Below are 20,213 nucleotides of genomic sequence, written 5' to 3'. Positions count from 1 at the left end.
GGCTCGGCCCGTAGACCCAGCGGCATCCCCTGGCCACTTGTGAGGGCTGGGCCAGAGGAGGGGTTGCTCTAGAACCGCAGCTGGTTGTGGTGGGCTGGGTTTGCCCAGGCGGGTGGAGGAGCTGTTGTTCTTGTGTGTGTGCAGCAGGGTCTAGAATTCAGGCTCTGGGAGCCACCTGCCCCTGCCTGCCACTGCATACTTCAGGATTGAGGTACTCCTTTCTCCCTTCGTTTCTAGAAGGCAGAAGGTAGGAGGGTTCCTAGAACCTTCCACCGTCACCTTGGCGGAGCCGGATGGGAAGGTCCGAGTGTGGGTGCAAGTAATGGAGGGAGCTCGGAGTTCAGCCGAGAGACCGGCAGGGAGAACCGGGGGAGCTGGGAGTCCCAGCTGCTGTCTTCATTCTCCATCTCTCCGGCCATCACTGTCCCTTCCTGACCCCACGTTTCCCCAAAGTCTATCCTGCCACCTTGAACTGTAGCCCAGCTAGGGGGCCACCTGGCCACCCTGTGACACCCCACCTGGCTCTGGTTATACATTGAGGCCAGAGCTCCTCCGTGCCAGCCTGCGGTGCCGACCAGCCCCGAATGCCTCCCTGGCTCCTGCAACGTGTCTCTCTTCTGTTCCAGGATGAGAACGACAACCCTCCCACCTTCAGCAAGCCTGCCTACTTTGTCTCCGTGGTGGAGAACATCATGGCAGGTACGGCCTGGGCTGGGGAGGCACGAAGGCGGGAGGCCAGCAGGCATGGTGCCGACGGCATGAAAACCTGACCTTGCACACGATCGCCAGAGGCCCATGCCCTCCCTGTGTTTCCCAATGACAGGTGGAACCTCTGGAGATGTCCAGTTGTCTGTCAGCCCACAGTTCTTTACAGAGCACCTACTGTGTGCAGTTGCTCGGCTAGGCACTTGGTCCCTGCTCCCCTGCAGCTAGTTTTCCTGCAGGGAAGAGAATAATGACCAATGATTAATTCAGCAACCTTGGTTAAACAAGAGCATGCAGAGAGTTCTGAGTTTACGGGGCTATGAGGCCGGTCCCAGGGCCCATAGTGGCCGAAGGGGTCACCTTGGAGGATGGCATGTGTTCCTAGGTGAGGATGAGAATGGGAGGCTCCTCCCTGGGCTGTCTCAAGTGCCAGGGCCCAGCTTGCAGACCCAGGACCACCAGCTCCACACTCAGGTTCCAGGGGACCTGCTGTGTCCTCAGGGCAGGCCGGAAGCTTCACCCTTACACCCAGAGTGGACGTTCTGTGGGGGAAACTCTCATATCAGGAATTGCTGCAGCAGCTGGAGGAATCAGGGGCAGTGAAATCAGAGGTAACCTTCCCTGGCATCACAGGACCTTCTAAAGAGAACCTTCGGGTACCTTCCTGGTATCTGATGATTTGCTGGGCAGGTGCCAGACTGTGCCCAGCCCACCTTTACCCATCCCAGTCTCAGGCATCCCCTGGAGAATATCACTCTGAAGCAGCCCCCTGCACTCCCCATCACCCCCAGAGCCTCTGATAAGGAGAGACCTTCATCATGGCATTTAATCCTCTTCCAAGCTGAGTATGCTGGGATACAGGAGTGTGTCAGGGCAAAGGTACCTGTCCTGCTCAGGACAGGACTGAGAGTCAACTCAGAGGCCCCACGGCTACCTGGAGAGGCCCAGAATGACCTGACTGTCCACAGCCCCCTGCCTGGCCCCTCACGGCCCCTGGGACTATTGATTCATCAGCATAATGGTAACCACGGTCTGCGGTTCAGTGGGAGCCACCGCGGGCCAGGCCTGTGCCCCGCGTGTTTCATCCTTTGGGATCCTTGCCAACAACCCCACAAGCTGGGCTTTATAGTTAGACCCGTTTAACAGAGGAAGAAGCTAAAGCTCAGACAGGTTAAGGCAGTTGCCAGAGGTGCTACCAGATTCCAGCCTGGCTGTGGTGACTCTAGAAGGCCACACACTGCCCCTCCTCGCCACCCTGCCAGAGCTGGCAGCTGGGTGGCAGGCGGGGGCTGAGTGCCCTGGCAGGCACAGCTACAAGACACGCTGCCCTCAGAGCCTGGCCAGGCAGCTGGCAAGGCTGGCCCCCGACCCAGGATTTCACAGAGATGGAAATGAAGGAGAAAATAAAAACCCTGATAAGTTCTCCTTGTGATCAAGATAAAATAAGACCAAAACTGAATACAGTAAATGTAGAGTAATTTAATATGGAGCTTCATTTCTTTTTGAGTCAAGGTCAAAGCTGGTCCCTCTGAGCATGTTTAATATGGTGACCAGGCAGGGAGGGATGGGGTGGGGCAGTGGCGCACTCTCTGAGGCCGGGCCAGGACTGAGTTGGGGACGGAGGCGGAGGACTGGATCCATCCCAGGCTCCACCCACTCCCATGGAGCCTCGTCCCCACACAGCCCAGGAACCTGGGCCATGGGAACAGGCGGTTGAGCCCACTGTCATCCCTGGGTCTCCCCAGCGGCCGGCTTCCTACCTCCTGAGGGCTCCTTCCCCTGGGGCCTGTGCTCCCATCCTGCCCCCGGAGCCCGGGGCTGTGAGCCCCCAGTGAGCAGCACCCCACTGCTTTTGTCTCCCGGAAGGAGCCACGGTGCTGTTCCTGAACGCCACGGACCTGGACCGCTCCCGGGAGTACGGGCAGGAGTCCATCATCTACTCCTTGGAGGGCTCCTTCCAGTTTCGGATCAGCGCCCGCTCAGGTGAGCCCCCTGTGGCCCTCGTCCTCTGCACCTCAGGCTGACGCTCCGTCCTCAGCCTGGGGACCGGCCTCTGGGCCAGCGTCTCCTCCCTTTCACAGGAGGCCCGTGTTTCTGAGCAAGTCGGCTTTGAGCACCTGGTTTTATCCCTGAGATATGCATTTGTGTGAGATTACTGAGCTTACCCCCCACACAGCAACATTCATCCATTCACCAGAGAATGTCTTTCAGTGATGAAGAGCCCTGTCGTGTTTAAAATGTGTTCCATTTTACCCGTATCTGGCTAACCCACTGCTCTTCAGGGACACCTTTCTGCAAGCCTAAGTGTCTCCCTCCTCACCTGCAGACCTCATTCTTGAATCCTGGCTCCTCTTCCTAACATGGTGTGTGCCTCAGTTCCCCACCTACAGAGGATGCGCAGATCAGGGCTGTTGTGTGAATTCAGTGAGTCATTATAGAGAACTCAGAGTCAGGGTAGACTCTGGCACGTAGTAAGTGCTAACAAAGTTAGGTTATTATCATTATTTTCTTTGGTCTTTTCACCCTGGGGACCCCATCCCCAGCTCCCTGCTCAGCCTGTGTAACTCTCCTTTCTTTCTCATTTCTCCATATGCCTCCCTCTAGCTTTCTCTCCTCCTTGAGGCAGGGAGGGAAGAGGCGCAGAAAAAAGCAATAAGAAAACCCAGCCTTCTAAAAGAAGCTGGGAAGGAATGGGAGGCCCCCGATATTCATTCATACCTTCAGTCAGCTATCAGTGGGGGCCTGTTCCCCTCCAGGTGCTATGCTGGGCAACAGGATGGAGTAAGACATGGTGTCACCCTCACGGGGTTCCAAGTCAGCTTAGTGGGCATGCAAGGCTCCCCACTTCCAAGTACCCACTTGTGTATTGGGTAAGGGAACTTGTAGATGCCAAACAGGCAAACCCTGAAACCTCAGTGGCTTAGCACAATAGAAATTCTAACTTACACAGCAGTCCAGTGCTGTGTTCAGGGTACAGTCTTCCACATGATGATTCTGGGACCCAGGCCCCTTCCATGTTGTGGCTCCAAGGTCACTGCAGAAAGGAAAAGGGAATATGGGGTCTTGTGCAAGGAGATGTTTATGGGTCAGGCCTGGAGGTAACATACATCACTTGTGCCCACATCCTGTTGGCCAGAACCAAGCAATGGCCCCACCTAGATGCAAGGAAGCCTTGGGAACATCATAGTCCCTGGCCTGGCAGCCCCTCCCCAGCAATCATTCTGGCCTGGGAGGGGAGCAGGAATCTTTGACGAACACTGGCCATCCCTGCCACAGGTGATCGGTGGCCCAGCAGGGCATCGAGTCTTCCTGTTATTCATGCCTCCCTGCTCAAAGTCTGCCTGCAATCTCTCTCTCATCCCCCTTTCCTGGAAGCTTGGGGAGCAGGTGGCTGGTCCTGACGTGTACAAAGACTGAACACACCCAGGGCTATCCTGAGCCTCCCTTTCCACCTCTGACAAAACAGGTGCCTCCCTCCCTGCTCTCAGGAGCCTCCACCCTCAGCGAGCCAACGTTTCTAGGGAGCTCAGAGGAATATCGTTAACGAATATTAACTGCGTGCTCAGCACTGTTCTAAGTGCTCTGACCAGCATCACCGCCACTCTGAGGCAGGTACTAGCCCCACAGCATCCCCATTTTCCATACAAGGAAACTGAAGCATAGGAGAGGTTAAAGTCACTTGACTGAGGACTCGCAGAGCCTGAACTTCCAACTCCAGAGCCCACACTTTCAACGCTCCATTCTATAAAGCCGTGGAGAGCCGCGTGCCGCCCCCAGATACAGTGGCGGGCACACTGACCTTTCAGCACCTACCCAGCCTTCCCAGCCAGGGACGCCATCTCCACCCGGGGCCTTTAATAATGACATGGACATTTCCTTGCTGCCTTAACACGGCTCCTTCAGCTCCAAAGGTGCAAGCGTTTTCCTCTGAGCACCTTGGTCAAATTAGCCAGGCCTGCTCCACAAAGGTGGCCTTAACTGGATCTAATTTCCCAGACAGGAGGAGCCATCTATCATGCCAACAAGTTCATGTTTAAAACTTTTTAGAGCTTAATTTCTTTTTTTTTTTTTTTTTTTTTTTTTTTTTGCGGTATGCGGGCCTCTCACTGTTGTGGCCTCTCCCGTTGTGGGGCACAGGCTCCGGACGCGCAGGCTCAGCAGCCATGGCTCACGGGCCCAGCCGCTCCGCAGCATGTGGGATCTTCCCGGACTGGGGCACAAACCCGTGTCCCCTGCATCAGCAGGCAGACTCTCAACTACTGTGCCACCAGGGAAGCCCTTAGAGCTTAATTTCTTCCTCACGCTGCCAATTAACTGACACCACCCCAGCAAGGAGTGTGGCTCTGTGGGCAGACCTTTGTCAGGCTTTTGTTCCTGGCTTTAGCACCACCCCCAGCTCCCTTCTCAACCCTGCACAGGCCAGAGACAGGCCAGCATGGCAGGAAGGGAAATTTGAGAGTGAAAGAGTCCTAGGGACCACTGGCCCCACTCCCTTATTTTATAGTAGAATAAATCAAGCACAAAGAATTTAAGTAACCTGCCCCAGGTCACGCAGCTCAGGCAAGGGGGATAGCACACAGTCCCTGCCCTTGGAGAGCCCTCACTGTCCTTTGGAAGGAAATGAGCATTTTCTGAGTGTTGGGAACTTCACCTAGAGTTATTTAATCCTTCCAAAGCTCTAACTTGAAAGCATACTAATCTCTCTTTTACACATGAGAAAACTGAGGCTCAAAGATATTAAGTGACTTTTCCAAGGCCAAGCATCTGGAAAGGGCCATAATCAGAATTCAGATCTGGGCTTCACTGTCCTCAAAGCATCGGCTCTTTCCCGTGGCCCACGTGCGATGGTAGATGACCTGGCTACTGTACTGTACTGAAGCTGGCTTGTGCTGGCTCACACCTGCTCACGAGAGCCAACTGTATACATCTCTTCCCAACTCCAGGTTCAATGCCATCAAGTGGGCAGCTTAAAATGGGCCCTGGGGGCTTCCCTGGTGGCGCAGTGGTTGAGAGTCTGCCTGCCGATGCAGGGGACACGGGTTCGTGCCCCGGTCCGGGAAGATCCCACGTGCCGCGGAGCGGCTGGGCCCGTGAGCCATGGCTGCTGAGCCTGCGCGTCCGGAGCCTGTGCTCCGCAACGGGAGAGGCCACAACAGTGAGAGGCCCGCGTACCACAAAAAAAAAAAAAAAAAAAAAAGGCCCTGGTGGGAATATTTATAACTGTGGAAATCAGCAAATACCATTTTTTTTCCTTTGGGGAGCCAGTTGTCAAACATTTACCGTCACACCACTGCCAGATGACTTCCACACTTTAATTACACCAATATACAAAGAAAAGCCCAAAACAGGCTGACAGAGATTAAGGTCTATTTTAAATAGACCTTATTTAAATTTTAAATGTTTATATTTAATAGAATAACTTGTTTATACACTAAAGAAAATTCAAGGCATTATAATTATGTCACGTACAAGGTAATTAAGGCAATTATTTTATAACTTAAATCTCAGTGCGCTGTAGGTTGAGCTATCTAGAATGAGCCGCAAGTTGGAACATGCGTGAAGCACTTGGTGTGTTTCAGTCCTGTTGCTGTATTTCTGTGACCATGTGAATAAATAGTGCCAGGTGCCGCTCTAAGCTTTAGAACTAAATTAGGTGAATTAATCCCATAACAGCCCTATGAGGTAGGCCCTGTTATTGTTCCTTTTTAACCAGATGAGGAAACTGAAGCACAGGGAATTTAAGTAATTAGTTCCAGCTGATAAAGCCAGTGAGGTAGTGTCAGCAGTCTAAGTGAGAGGTCCTTTGTGAGTGAGCTTGAGGCCAAATGTCCCTCCTGCCCTGTTCTCCAGCCCCTAACTCCATAATCAACCTAGGTTTTCCCACATCTGAAAATACCTCCTCCCCACGGGGTTATACTGCCCAGCTCTGGGATTCGGGTTCCCAAGGCGTGGGTGCTATGCCCTCTCTCCTGTGAGCACCATCTCACCACCCCCCATGCACACCTGTACATTCACACATGTGCAGCGAGGTCACTGGATCTTGCAAGCGTCTCTCTTTTGCACACTTGCTCTTTCCCTCCTTCCCCAATCCCTCCCTGGCCCACCCAAACCCTCTCTCACGCACCCCTCTCTCCTGCAGGTGAAATTACCACCACCACCCTGCTGGACCGTGAAACCAAGTCTGAGTACATCCTCATCGTACGGGCAGTGGACGGGGGCGTGGGCCACAACCAGAAAACCGGCATCGCCACTGTGAGTGCCTGGCCCTCCCCTGCCCCCAGCTCCCCACTCGCCAGCCAGGCTGCTGCCCCCAGCTCATCTTCAGCTTGCACCACTTAGGCCCCTGGGTGCTTGTGTCCTGAGGCAGTGTGAGGCCTTGTGGGAGTGGAGGGAGGGTAGCAGGTACCAATTCATTGTCAGCCAAGGTCAGCCCTGGGGCCTCCACAGCTATGGGAAGAAAGACATTCCCAGGCATTCCCTGGTGGTCCAGTAGTTAGGACGCCATGCTTCCACTGCAGGGGGCACGGGTTTGATCCCTGGTGAGGAAAGATCCTGCAAGCCACACAGTGCGGCCAAAAAAAAAAAAGGCATTCCCACCTGGGACATGGGGGCATTCCGGAGGAGCAAATACTCTCTCTCCTGCCTCCAAAGACCAGCCGGGAAGAAGGCACGAGCCCCATAGTTCCCTCCCTGCCTTGGCACCTGCCAAGAAGCTGGAAGAGGTGTTCCTCTCAGAAGAGTGGCTCAGAGCAGGAAGCAGGGCCCTGGAGGGTTTCCGGGAGCCTGTTACCACCCCATCCCTACATTTGCAGCCTAGGTTTGCAAGAGATGATGAGAAATGATGCCTAGGTTTCCCTGCCATGAGCAAGTAGGACCCAGGAAGGCCCAGAGCCCCATCCAAGGCCTTGGTGCCTCTGAGAGTAGGAAGCTAGAGGAAAGCCATTTGAGGATCCTGACTGAGCTCTTAGCTGCAGAAGAGGGTGGGGGAGTGAGACACTCCCTCTGTGGGAGAGCAAACAGGAAGAGTAGCTGACAGGTCCCTTCCTTATCCTCATTTGCTCTCCACCTGGAGCCCTCTCCTGACCTCTCCTTTAGTCCTCATCCCCCCCACAGCAGCTACCCCCATCCTGACCCAGCCAGAGGAGCTGGGGTTGCTATCACTCGGCCAGGCACTTGGCTGAAAAACCCCCAGGGCCCTATTCAGTCATGGGAGGCCCCTGCTAATAAGACTCAGAGCTCTATAAATAATTTACCTCGGTGGCAGGTGAGCAGGGAAATTGCTTGGCTTGTAGCTGAGAGTGACGGGAGAAGCTCTAGGGATTCTATCAGGATCCCCACCCCAAACCTCCCGCATGCTGTCGGTCACCTTTAGCCAAGACTAGGGGTGGACAGAACAAGCCCCAAGTCACAGGAACGATTTCAGGGGTCATCTCATCCATTCCTCTGCCTCCTAATGGGACAGCACCTAAACCCTCTGAAGGGTCGTGGCTCCCTCCTGTCCTTGAAAGCCCAGGCCCTGCTCCGAGGCCCCCAAAGCGGGTGGACCTGGTGGAGTTAATGCCAAGGTGCCCCATAGGCATCTGAGTGTGTCCCCCAGCGTGGGCACTGTCCTCGCACAACTCAGCTAGGCGCGTCCCACAGCGCCCCTTGTGGCTTTGCAGGTGAACATCACCCTCCTGGACATCAACGACAACCCCCCCAGATGGAAGGACGCTCCCTACTACATCAACCTGGTGGAGATGACCCCTCCAGACTCTGACGTGACCACAGTAAGTGGCGGTGGGAGGCAGAGCGGCTAGGCGGCCCTTCGCGGGGTGTCTGCCATTCCCACGTGAGCCCTGAGGACCTGCCAGTGTGGTGCTGATGGACTTAATGTTTCCCTCGGAGCCAGCTCTAGGAGCAGAGTTCCAGAAGCTCTCTTGCATGGTGAAAGGCAGTCAGAGGTTGGGGGAAAGCCCTCACACAGTCCTCAGTGACAGCGGACTCCAGGCTTTGTCAAAAGGAGCACAGGCAGCCCAAGGACAGTGCCAGAGGAGCTAGGGCTGGTTCAGCTCATAGCCACCCTTAGGACTGAGACCCTAGGACTCCGGCCACCCCCTCAGGAGAGCCCCCAACCTCCCGTCCCCCTCTCAGATCGCGCAAGCTTCAGCTCTGCCCTCAGAGCCTTCCTTCACCACTTCCATCACTGCAGCCATCGGCCTGGGTCAGCTGGCCCAGGGCTGCCCCAGCAAGGGGTTCAGAGTTCAGGGACTTTCTGGCACGGGATGTTCCAGGTTTTCACAGGCTCCTATGTGTGCTGCGTGCAGGGAATTGACTCAGGGTAGGGGAGGGGAGACACAGCCAAAAACCTCAGGGCGTCCAGAAGGGAGAGCAGAGTCCTGAGGAAGCTGAGCAAAGACCCCACTCGATCCGCTCTGCTCTGGGATTCACATTTGTGAGGCTTTCTTTTCGCCCTCATATTGTGCCCCATTTGGCCTCATTCAGGGAGGCTTCTCCCCAGATGTCCGGCCCCACAGACGCCAGCCAGCCCTGTGATAGACATGAACCTGACAGATTACGGCAGCCTTGCTGGGACATGCCAGATGCTGTGCGTGTGTGGTCCCACGTGGCAGATGGATTCCTTGCTTCCGCTGTATGATGGAGAAAATGGAGAGTTAGCGTTTGAGGGGTTTGCCCAAGGTCGCAGAGCTAGTAAGATAGGAAGAGATAGTGTCAGGACTGAAACCCAGGTCCCACCTGGCCTTTATCCCTCTGTTGGCTCAGCGGTGCTCTGACAGGTGGCCCAGGTCCCGAAAAACTGGAGAACTCAGGTGGGATGAGAGAAGAGATGGTAACTTTCATATCCAGCTCTCCAGGAAGGCTGCCCCACACTGAGTGCAAGCAACCTTGGCGTGGTGATGCCTAGCCTCCCTGCCCCACACCACATCAACCACAGCCAGTAGTGACAAGGTCCACCTGGTCTAGATGGGAGAGGATGTCAGCCTGGAAGGAAGGACAGAGAGAGAGAGAGAGAGAGAGAGAGAGAGATGGCCATCACGTCTGTCCTGTCTTCCTTTGTACAAGTTCAAAATCCGAATGACTCTCGACTCGTGGGCGGGTCCCCCTTGCAAGGATTCCTGTAGGGTGGGGGTGGGGGGGCCGGGGTAGGGATCTGGAATCTGTGTTTTCTCAAAGCCCCAGACTGGGAGCGTCCTTCCAGCTCAGAGCCAGATTTGGCAACCACTCCCCTAGGCCCTTTCCTCTGTGCTCTCTAGGCTACAGATCCGATGGGCGCTCTCTGCTGCCACCTCATGTACACTAGGGGTCTAGACTAGGACAACCCCAGCCAGAGACCCCAAGAGCTGGGGCAGAATATTCACCTGTGAACATCTGTCTGGTCAACTCTTACCTTTGCTTTATGTGACTGAGAAATTCCTCCCAGAGGGAACTGAGGAGAGAATGTGGCTGCGTGGAACAGCAACCAGGGGTGCCATTATTAGAGAGTCCACCTGCCAGGCAAAAAGTAGTTCGGCCCGGCTGGGACTGCACTTGGCCTTGGGCAGTTCCCAGATCAGGTCCCCGGTAGCCTTCTCCGGGTCGCCAGCCTTTCCTCACATCCTCTGAGCCATGAGCAGGTAAGGACGGTGGGCCAGGGGCCTGCTGCCCAGTGCCCCCTCACTCTCCAGGAAACCTCCACAAACCTTCAGGGTCTGGCCCAGAGCTCCTACTAGGGGCCAGACCCTGTTCTTGGCAGGAGTACGGGAAGCAGCAAGTTTCCTCTCTGCCTGCAGGGAGCTTGGTGTCACTCCTAGGCTCAAACCCACCACTGGTTCCCACCTGAACCCTGTGTAAAAGCCAGAGTCCTTACTGGACCCACCCGGCCCACAGGATCTGCCCCACCTTAACTCTGCGGAGATGGACATGTGTGTCCACCCCTCAGTGTAGCGTGGACATGGCCGTTCCTCCCCCAGCTTGGGGCAGCCACAGGGATGGGGGACTTCAGCTTTTCAGTGACTCACGGTAGTGTTTGAGCCCTGAAAAAAAAAATGTTAATGACTCAGAATTTCAAAAAGAAAAGCGCAGAATCAGAATTAAAGCTTCTTATATTAAACATCTGCCAAACATGTTGTGACAACCTTAGAAATGACGCCATTTAATGTGCGTAAAAATTTCATTGCATGTGAGGACAAATTGTGGGTTTGATTTTCTGGAATTCCCAGTTATGTGTGATGATTGCTAGGATGGCAGAAATGAAGCCCACATTAACTGAGCTTGTCATAGCAAAATAATTTCAAAAGGAATAGTCATAAAAATTCTTTCAGATTTTATAGCCGTGAAATGTATGTACGCATATATACATGGGTACATTGTAATACCTTTGAGGGGGCCCCCTGGGGCCTTCTAAGGCCTCACAACGGCCCTGGGTGACGTAGGGGTTGTGGCTGAGGTGTGAGAAAAGTGGGCTTCAGGCAGGGAACAGCTAACCCAGAGGTGACATCAAGGGGGAGGTGATATTTGAACAGAAACTGGCCTACCTGCTAACTCATCTCCCACCCCCCTTCTCAGAGCCACCGCGCGCGCGCGCGCACGCACGCACACACGCGCGCGCACACACACACACACACACACACACACACACACACACACACACACACACACACACACACACACACACACACACACACACACACACACACACACACACACACACACACGCCTTTCAGTTTCCTAAACCTGCTGAACTCTTTCCCACCTTGGAGCCTCTGCGCAAGCTCTTCCTGCCCCCGCAGGGTGCCCTTCTTCCTCTACTCCCCACCCCTGCTCTTCCCATGGCTGGCTCATTCTCCTCCATCTGCCCCAGCTCAAAATGCCACCTCTCTACACTCCGTTTCTTTCAGAGCTGGCCACACAATCCGTGTTTATCTGTTAGTTAGGTTGCTTGCTTATTAAGAGGCAGTATAGCTCAGTGATTAAGTGGGCACCTCTGGTACTAAAATGTCTGGGCTCTAATTCCAGCCATACTACTTACCAGCTGTGTGACCTTGGGCAAGTTGCTTAACCTCTCTGTGCTCCCACCTTCTCAAGTAGAAAACGGGGATAAAGTCTTCACTTGGTAGAGTTGTAGTCATACTTAATGAGCCAAAATACACAAAGTACCCCGGCACACGGCGAGTGGTCAGCAAATGACAGCTGTTGTCGCCATCAGCTGCCCCCGCTGCTGGAATCACATCTGTCTTGTTCACTGTTGAGCCCCAGTGCCTAGCACAGTGCCAGGCACATTGTAAGCGCTCAGTATTTGTGAATGAGAGCTGTTGATGAACTTGTTCGCCTTTCATCCCCACCCTACCTGGCTCTCCACTCCACCAGGTGGGGTCGAGTCTTCCTTGTCAGAGGGAGACTAGGGTGTGTGACCAAGGGCCCCTCTAGAGGGAGCCCTGGCCACTGCCCCTGGTGTCTGAAGTGCAGGGTGAGTCCAGTGATTTTTTTCAGAGCTGTGTGCAGACGATCGTGTGCCATGTTCGTGTGCACCGGGAGCTGACCAGGGAGGTGTCTGTGTGCACGTGTGCACTGCGGGCGTCCAACCCGCACGGGCGCGAGCTTGCTGAGTGGCCGTTCTCTGTTTGCAAGTGAGATTTTGGCCCAACTCTCCCTCCCCGCTCCTGCAGCCTCCTTCCAGGACCTGGCTGATAGGCATTGATTTAGAGCCTTTCAGAGCCCTCCAGCAAAATAGAGGAGAGGGGAGAGGGAGAGAATTATTCCCCGTCAGGCCAGGAGAAAAATGACGAGCATGAAATGGGAAATAATGAGGGGAAAGTGGTGAGATTCTATACAATCGCCCAGCAGGGAGCTTGCAGGAGGGGTCCCAGCCCACTGCCTTCTCCTGTGCCCCCATGCCATGACCAGGGAGTGGGCCAAGGGGCCAAGAGTCAGTGCCCACCCCCAACCATGGTCACTTGGAAGCAGCTGCCCAAGGTACCCCCACCCCAGCACTCAGGGGTAGTGGAAGGTATCTCAGCACATTCAGCAACAGGCTGCTGCCCTGGAACGGGTGGTTTAACTGCTCTGTACCTCAGTTTCCCTATCCAGAGAAATGGGAATAAAAACTATCTCCCTCCTCTAACTTGAGAGGAGCATTGTAGAAACACAGGGCTTGCTGGTCTCCTCTGTCCATCAGTGGGATGACTTTGCCTGGCTGAAATGATACCAGGAGAGCCTTGTCCCCTGCTGTCGATACAGGGGTGATGGGGTCCCCATTATAGAGGCGGGGAAACTGAGCACCATGCCCACAGCACAGTGAGGGCTGCTCAGGCCTGGAAGGCTGGGGCCTGCCCCATCCCCATTGGCACAGCAAGGCTGGGAAGGGAGGAGATGGGCTGAGCAGCTGGGGTGGGACTAGAGCCATGTCCCACTCTCTGAAGCAGAAGAGGGGCCCAGAGTGGCTCGGAGTTCAGCGCCAACATTGGCCTCTCTCCCTGACCTCCCTGGGGCCCAGGGGCAGATGGGCACCCTGAGCAGGTGAACCATCTGTCTGTTCTGGTCTAATGGCCCCTGAGACACCGTGGGCTGAGGATTAAGCCAGAGGAGGGACAGATTCTGCCGCCAAAGCACAAAAGACCCCACATCAAGTAAGATGAAGGAGCTGACACGGCCAGGCTGTCATCGCCACGTGTTCTGGAGTTAAGAATGACACCGTCCTGATGCGGCCCCTGGGACTGCGGTCACCACCCGCCATTGATCTTGTCCCCCTCTGGTGCCGCAGTGGCCCCTGCAGCCAGGGTTGGGGGTGAGCGGAGGGGTGGGTGCCACTGCTGTCCGGGGTGGGAACTGAGTCAGCTCCGAGGCTGGTGTTGTCTGACACTGAGGCTGGCCCATGCCTCTCTGAGCTCTGCTTTCCCCTTGTGGGCGGTGGATGGTAGAGAAGGTCCTACAGAGCAGGGGATTGGTGGGCGTGAGGACCTGGGAGAGAATGCGCTGCAGGGTCTGTTGCTCTGGGTTAGGTCAGCAGTGAGGCTGATCCCTTCATGGGGAGGGGCTGGAAAGTTAAAGGGGCCAGAGTGTCTGGGCCCCCTGTCCTGAGACCCTCCCCCTTCTCGAGGATGGCGCTCCCCTTCAGGGAAACTCAGGCCTCTCCCTCCTCCAGCTTCCCCTATCCCCAGCCCCATGACTGGCCCACCCTCCAGACCAGGGGACCTATCCATGGCTCCCTTCCCATGCCCTGTCATCCCTGGTGTCCCAAGAGGCCCAGTTCTTTTCAAATTGCCTCACAATCTACAGCTCCAGAGGAAAGAAGAGAGGGTTTGATGAGGAACCCAGTTCCCAAAATCTGTGGTTTCAAAGCCTTTCAAAAGATCAGCCAAGGCTTTGGACTCCCCAACCCTTCCCAGCCCCCACCCTGAAGAGTTCCGTGGTCGTGAGCTACAGGGACTCCTCCCCCAAAAGCTCCATGAACATGTTACCCCGCATGTCTGAAAAGGAAGGATGCTGGCGGTGTTTCCTGCCGGAGGGACCTAGAGCCACTTCCTGGCTGGGAGACTTTGGGAGACTCACCGTGCCTCATCTGTGAAATGGGCTTAATCATAGGTGTCCTCCTCGTAAGACTGTTGACACAGCAGGTGGAGAAGGCCTGGTGTCTATGAGGTTCAGGGAGCCTCCTATATGCTATCGGGTGCTAAGTGTGGCTTTTACAGATCAGAAGCCGAGGCTTGAGTGGGGAAGGGGACTTACCTAAAGTCAGAACAGCGGATGGAGAAGCCAGGAAGCCCAGGACTTCCAGTGCTTGTTCATCTTCTGACCTCCTTCCTCCCCACCCCCAGAGATCCCCCTGCTGAAGCCAGGAGGGAGACCCACTTCCCAAGTTTGAGCGAGGATACCTGCTGCTCCCAGACAGTGGGGTGCCCAGGCCCGGTGTGTGAGCTCAGACAACCCGGGCGGGCAGCCCGGGCCACAGAGACCCCCTCCCTGGCCTGGCTCAGTGGAGGGGTCGGTTCCTCCCGGGCAGGTGGTGGCCATTGACCCGGACCTGGGGGAGAACGGCACTCTGGTGTACAGCATCCAGCCACCCAACAAGTTCTACCACATCAGCAGCAGCACAGGCAAGATCCGCACCACGCACATCATGCTGGACCGGGAGAACCCCGACCCCCACGAGGCGGAGCTGATGCGCAAGATCATCGTCTCTGTCACAGACTGTACGTGCCCCTCACGCCCGGGCTGTGGCCCCTGACACTCAGTGAACTGGGGACCTCCCCCCGTGGCATGTCCTCTGGGCGTCCTGGGACCTACCCAGGAGGGCTGTGTCTTGATGACTAAGAGTGGAGTGACACCCACTTCCCAGTTGTGACCCAGCCCTCGCAGAGGGCAGAGGGAGCTGGGGGTGCAAGGCCCAGGCTGCTTCGTGAAGGGGCCCCTGGGATGGAGGGCCACTGAATCGCCTTTCTCCACCCCTCTTCTTCTCCCACACCCCTCTTTCCCTCTCCTGTCCCCGGCCCCCCCCAGGTGGCACACCCCCTCTGAGCGCCACCAGCAGTGCCACGGTGTTTGTGAACCTCTTGGACCTCAATGACAATGACCCCACCTTTCAGAACCTGCCTTTTGTGGCCGAGGTGCTTGAAGGCACCCCTGCGGGGGTCTCCGTCTACCAGGTGAGTTTCCCTTTCCTGGCCCGGGAGCCTGCTCTCTGTCATCTCCCTCACCAGCCAGCCAGCAAGGGAGCAGTGGGTGCTGTGTGCCCAGCCTTGTGACAGACACTTGGCAGGGGCGGGACAGGGGAGGCCAGCCTGAGACCATCAGACGGGACACAATCCACACCAGACTTGGAGAGCCAGTGCTCTGAGAGATGGAAGTGGAAGGCTTCCTGGAGGAGGAGGGGCTTGAGCTGGGTCTGGAAAGGAAAGCACCACAGGAGATGATTAAAGGCGGAGGGAGGGAGGGGGACGAAGAATAGAATTCTAGGAAGCCAAATCAGTTTCTCAGGGCCCGATTGTGGAGGGCTGGCCCAAGACCCTCAGCACTTCATGCCTATAGGTGGTTCTAGAACACGAAGAAGGTCAGACGAGTGTAGCCCAGGCATCCCGCCTCCATGGGCAGCCCCCTCTCTCCTGTGCTCCCCTGTAAACCCCAAGGCAGTGCCACACAGTGGGTGGATTCCCCCACTTTTCAGGAGACTTACAGAGACTTTCCCAAGTCCCTGTAGCCGAGAAGGGGTAGGGCCTGAACTTGAACCTGGGTCCTCTGCCTCCTGCTTCATCACCCTTCTGGTCGGGGAGGCCCTGAAGGTCCAGGCTGAGGGGAGGTGATGCCCTCACAGGGGCTATTTAGAAACACTGGAAAGCCCTCAAAGTTGAGATGGGCTTTGGAGTACGACCGAGATGGGTGTGGGTCCCAACTCCACCACCTGTGTGCTGGGTGACTTGGAGCACACTATTTAACCTCTCTGGGCCTCAATTTTCTCACCTGTGAAATGGGGATCAGAAGAGTACCTGGCTGGCTGTGCTGTGGGGATTCGATCAGACACCTGTGTAAGCCACCTGGCGCTTGGATTGCAGGAGATACACAGTAGCCGATGTGCTCGTGATTTATGTGTCTATCGTGAGGGTTTATACCCTAGAGACAGCGGGAGCCCGTGGCACAGGGTTAGCCTGATCCCATTTGCTAAGGATGCCGGGATGGTTAACCTTGGCCATGCCCTGCAGGCCCACTGTGCTTCAGTTGCTTCGTCCATAAAAGGAGATTAAGGATCCAGGGAGCGTTCACTCTCTCCAACAGAACATTCTCCCCAAACCCCCAGCAGGGGGAGCTGTGATCCAGGGAACAGCAGCCAGTCCCTGAGAAGTCCCCCAAATAAGAGGGAGGTTGGCGAGAGAGCCGATGAGCCCCGAGACCTGGTTCTCCAGGGCTCAGAGACAGCAGAGGAAGGAAATGCCCACCAGCACAGCTTCTGAGTTCACAGAGGAACTGTCTCAGAGTCATGAGAAGATGGTGGGAGGAGCTGGGAGCATTTAACTGGGAAACTGTCTTCAGATACAGAAAGAGGGCTCTGACCCAAGCTCAGCGGTTCCCCAGGTGCCCTCTACAACCTCAACCAATAATGATTTCTGCTGAATGTGCAGAAGAACTTTCGCCAGGGATTAGAGCTGTGTGCAGACAAATTGGAAGTGGTGAGCCCCCCGTCATGGAAAGCATTCAAGCTGAGTCTGGATACCCTCTTATCCAACTTGTTGGATGTAAATTAGACCAGATGACTTTGACATTGTCTTTCAATCCTGAGAGTCTTGGCTTGATCCAAAGCTCTTATTTTAACTATTATTGTACATTTTTTCTCAAATGTCTTGAATCGTCTTCTGTAAAACTTTCAACATATCAGGGTCTTGAGTCAGGAGCGCTCGTCAGGACTAGAGGTGCAAATGGGAACAGTGTAGGGATTGGAAGGAGGTTTGCTTACACATGGCCTCGAATGGCCTGTTTAAAATAATAATCAAATCCTCAAGTGACTTTTAAAAACAAGTTCTTGATATCATCTTATTTTTGTTGTCCTACAAATGAAAACAAAGCAGGGAAGGGAGTCCTTTTGGTCAAACGTTCTGTGTAGTTGAGCTCCATGTAGTTGAAAGGGTCTGAGCTGTTAACAGCTGCTGCTAGCCAGCAGCACGAGGGCCGGGGGTGAGGGAGACAGCCGAGCTTGGAGGGTCCCGAGCCAGCTGGGGTGAGCCTGGGAGGGCTTCCTAACGAAGAGAGCAGGGTTTTGAAGGGGGGAGGGCTGTGGACCTGGACTCTTGTTCTGAAAAGCCCCTTTCCCGTGCCACCCCACTCCCGGCCGCACTTGTTACATCTGGATACCTTTCAGCTCTGACGTGCTGCCCCCTTAAAGAGCATCTGGGAGGCTGCGCTGGGGACAGTGGCCTGGCCTGAGGCTCTGGGTTGTGGTGGGGGCAGGTGTGTCTGCCGGAGCCAGGCGTGGGTCAGCGGGAAGGAGGGAGTACTTCTCAGGGGATGAGCGTCAGTGCTGGTGTCCTCACCCCTCACGCGGCCCCTCCTCTCCCTCAGGTGGTGGCCATCGACATGGACGAGGGCCTGAACGGGCTGGTGTCCTACCGCATGCCTGTGGGCATGCCCCGCATGGACTTCCTCATCAACAGCAGCAGCGGCGTGGTGGTCACCACCACCGAGTTGGACCGCGAGCGCATCGCCGAGTACCAGCTGCGCGTGGTGGCCAGCGACGCGGGCGCACCCCCCAAGACCTCCACCAGCACGCTAACCATCCGAGGTGAGGGGGCAAGGGTGCCTCCTGCTGCACTGAGCACATGGCACGGGTCCTGGGGCAGTGGCAGGCGGCTGGGAGCCCACGCTCACCACTGCTGTCCCCTGTCCAGGCGGCACAGGCTACCTTGCCGATGGGCGCCCTCTTCAGCTGGAGCCATTCGACACAGCAGAGCCCTCTCTGTCTCCACTAAGTCAGAAATGCTGGCAGGGCCTTCTTCCCACCTGGTCACTGCCTTCAGGGTCCCAGAGCCCAGGGGCAGTGGCCTGGACCCACTGCTAAGGTCCCCCTTTTTGATCCTGGCAGCAGCAGAGAGGGCTTGCTCAGGGGGTGGCGTCCTCGGATTCACGAGCAGGCAGGGGAGGTTCAAAACCCTTTGTCCTCGTCTTTGGAGGGACAGACTTTCTATTTGGAGATGTAAAGGGAAGCCTCCCCTCCCGTGTGTGGGGAATGCCTGGAATCGCAGTGGAAGGGCATCACCCCCGGAAGAGGGCAGCTGGGATTCCCAGGCTCCCTAGGATTCCTCATCGTCCTGGGGCCCTCTGGGTAATTCCCACCGTCTCCAACCTCTATCAGGGCGGGGCCAGGCCAAGGAGGGTGACTGTTGCTCATCTACTCTGGCTGTATCTTTAATTCTTAAGACAAAACTGGGATGTGGACATGAGCTGTTGACAGAGGGCCAGGAGTAACCCCAGGGAAGTAAGTTCAGAGTGTAATGGGCAGGATGTGGCCTGTTCTCTAGGACAGGCCTGGTCCCATCCTGGGTCCTGCCAGCCTCTGTGGGATGGGGGTTGGGTGGTGGTTGGCTCGGCACATTCACCCTCCTTAAGCGCGACCCAAGCTGATGACGACTAGAGAGCCGAGTGTTCTCTCTCCTGCTGGTCCAAGGCTTGTGGGCTCCTGGTGCCAGTGTGAGGACCCACATCTGTGCCCGTGATTGGCAGGGCAGGTGTCCAGTCCTCTTAGAGAGGACCCCAGATTTTTTTCCCAAGGCTCAGCAGAAGCCGTGTCATCAGATGAGCCTATCGTTTCTCCTGACGTTATCACAGAGAGGAGCCGGAGTGGCGCGGGGCTCATTTCACTGAAGGTCATCCCAAGCTCCATCTGCCCGAGGAATGGGGGCCTGGCATGCAGAGCTGAAAACACAGATCTATAAGGGAAATGAGACTTTCTTGGCTGGGGTGTGTGGGGCGCGGAAGGAAGGGTAGCTTTCAAAGCCAGCTACTTTCCCTGGGACAAACTGGGGACGGGCTTCCCCAGACCCCCACCCCACCACTCCCTCACCGTGTGACTTTGGACAAGTCATTCAGTTGCTCTGAGCTTCCTTGCCTATATAGTGTGTCTAATGACGGCTGCCTTGTGAGGATGATGTGAGGGGCCCGTGTGGTCCTGTAGAGGCAGCACTTAGCATCGCTTGGCACCTGGGGAGAGCTGAGAAATGGTGAGCGCCGTCATCGTCATCATAACTTATCGTCGTCGTTGTTAGGCGTGTATTGGAAAGAGGCTGTGGGGTCTGGACAGCATGAGCAGCAGCAAGTCCCCAGGGGAACGGGAGCTGTGGGAGGGTGTGGATCTCTGGTCAGCTCTGTCCCGGCCCCAGCGGCCATGGGGGCCCTCAGCTCATGACCCGCAGGTGTCGACTCCTAGGAAATGTGCTTCCATTGGTCTGTGGCACGAGCCACTGCCTTTAGAGCTGGTTGTTTAGAGCAGAAGCCAGGCCTAGCCCTGACCACCGACTCTGCCCACAGTGCTGGATGTGAATGACGAGACACCCACCTTCCACCCTGCCACATACAACGTCTCCGTGTCCGAGGACGTGCCGCGGGACTTCCGGGTGGTCTGGCTGAACTGCACCGACAACGACGTGGGCCTCAACGCTGAGCTCAGCTACTTCATCACAGGTCTGGCCCTGCCTCCACCCCCTCCCGGATGAGCAGCCTGCCGGGAGAGGGGAAGGGGCCTGAGTCAGCCATCAGGGTTTTGCTGCTGCTGGGGTCTCCCTGAGGATTTGCCCTTGACTTCTCCTCAGGGTTTTGCTCCTGGGTCCCTGTGGTCTGGCTCTCTGGGGGCCTCCTGAACCTGTAGGGGGATGGGGGTGGGGAGGTGGACTTCCTGAAGTTTATTCTAGAGGGTGGTGGAGCCAGTGACTCCTGGGGAGGAGCCCTGCCCCCCACTCCACCCCATATCAGGGTGACAAAGCAGTGACTAGAGGAATGTGGCCTTTTCCTTCCTTGGGGACCTTTCACCCATGAGGAGAATTTGCATCTGTTTA

General features: G+C 56.0%; 1 protein-coding gene across 1 annotated transcript in view; it reads left to right on the top strand.

Annotated features, from left to right (window-relative positions):
• Positions 1–20,213, top strand: part of LOC115856345 (cadherin-23) — a 371,688-nt gene that overhangs the window by 270,609 nt on the left and 80,866 nt on the right. Inside the window, exons 18-25 of the mRNA XM_070043924.1 lie at positions 627–699; positions 2,572–2,688; positions 6,845–6,957; positions 8,367–8,474; positions 14,684–14,873; positions 15,181–15,326; positions 17,728–17,947; positions 19,690–19,842. Coding sequence (XP_069900025.1) covers positions 627–699; positions 2,572–2,688; positions 6,845–6,957; positions 8,367–8,474; positions 14,684–14,873; positions 15,181–15,326; positions 17,728–17,947; positions 19,690–19,842 — 1,120 coding nt within the window. The remainder of the gene's footprint in view (positions 1–626; positions 700–2,571; positions 2,689–6,844; positions 6,958–8,366; positions 8,475–14,683; positions 14,874–15,180; positions 15,327–17,727; positions 17,948–19,689; positions 19,843–20,213) is intronic.

Source organism: Globicephala melas, chromosome 16 (genome assembly GCF_963455315.2).
Source record: "Globicephala melas chromosome 16, mGloMel1.2, whole genome shotgun sequence".
NCBI lineage: Eukaryota > Metazoa > Chordata > Mammalia > Artiodactyla > Delphinidae > Globicephala > Globicephala melas.
Note: the sequence above shows the minus strand (reverse complement) of the source record. Positions and strands in the feature narration are given on the sequence as shown.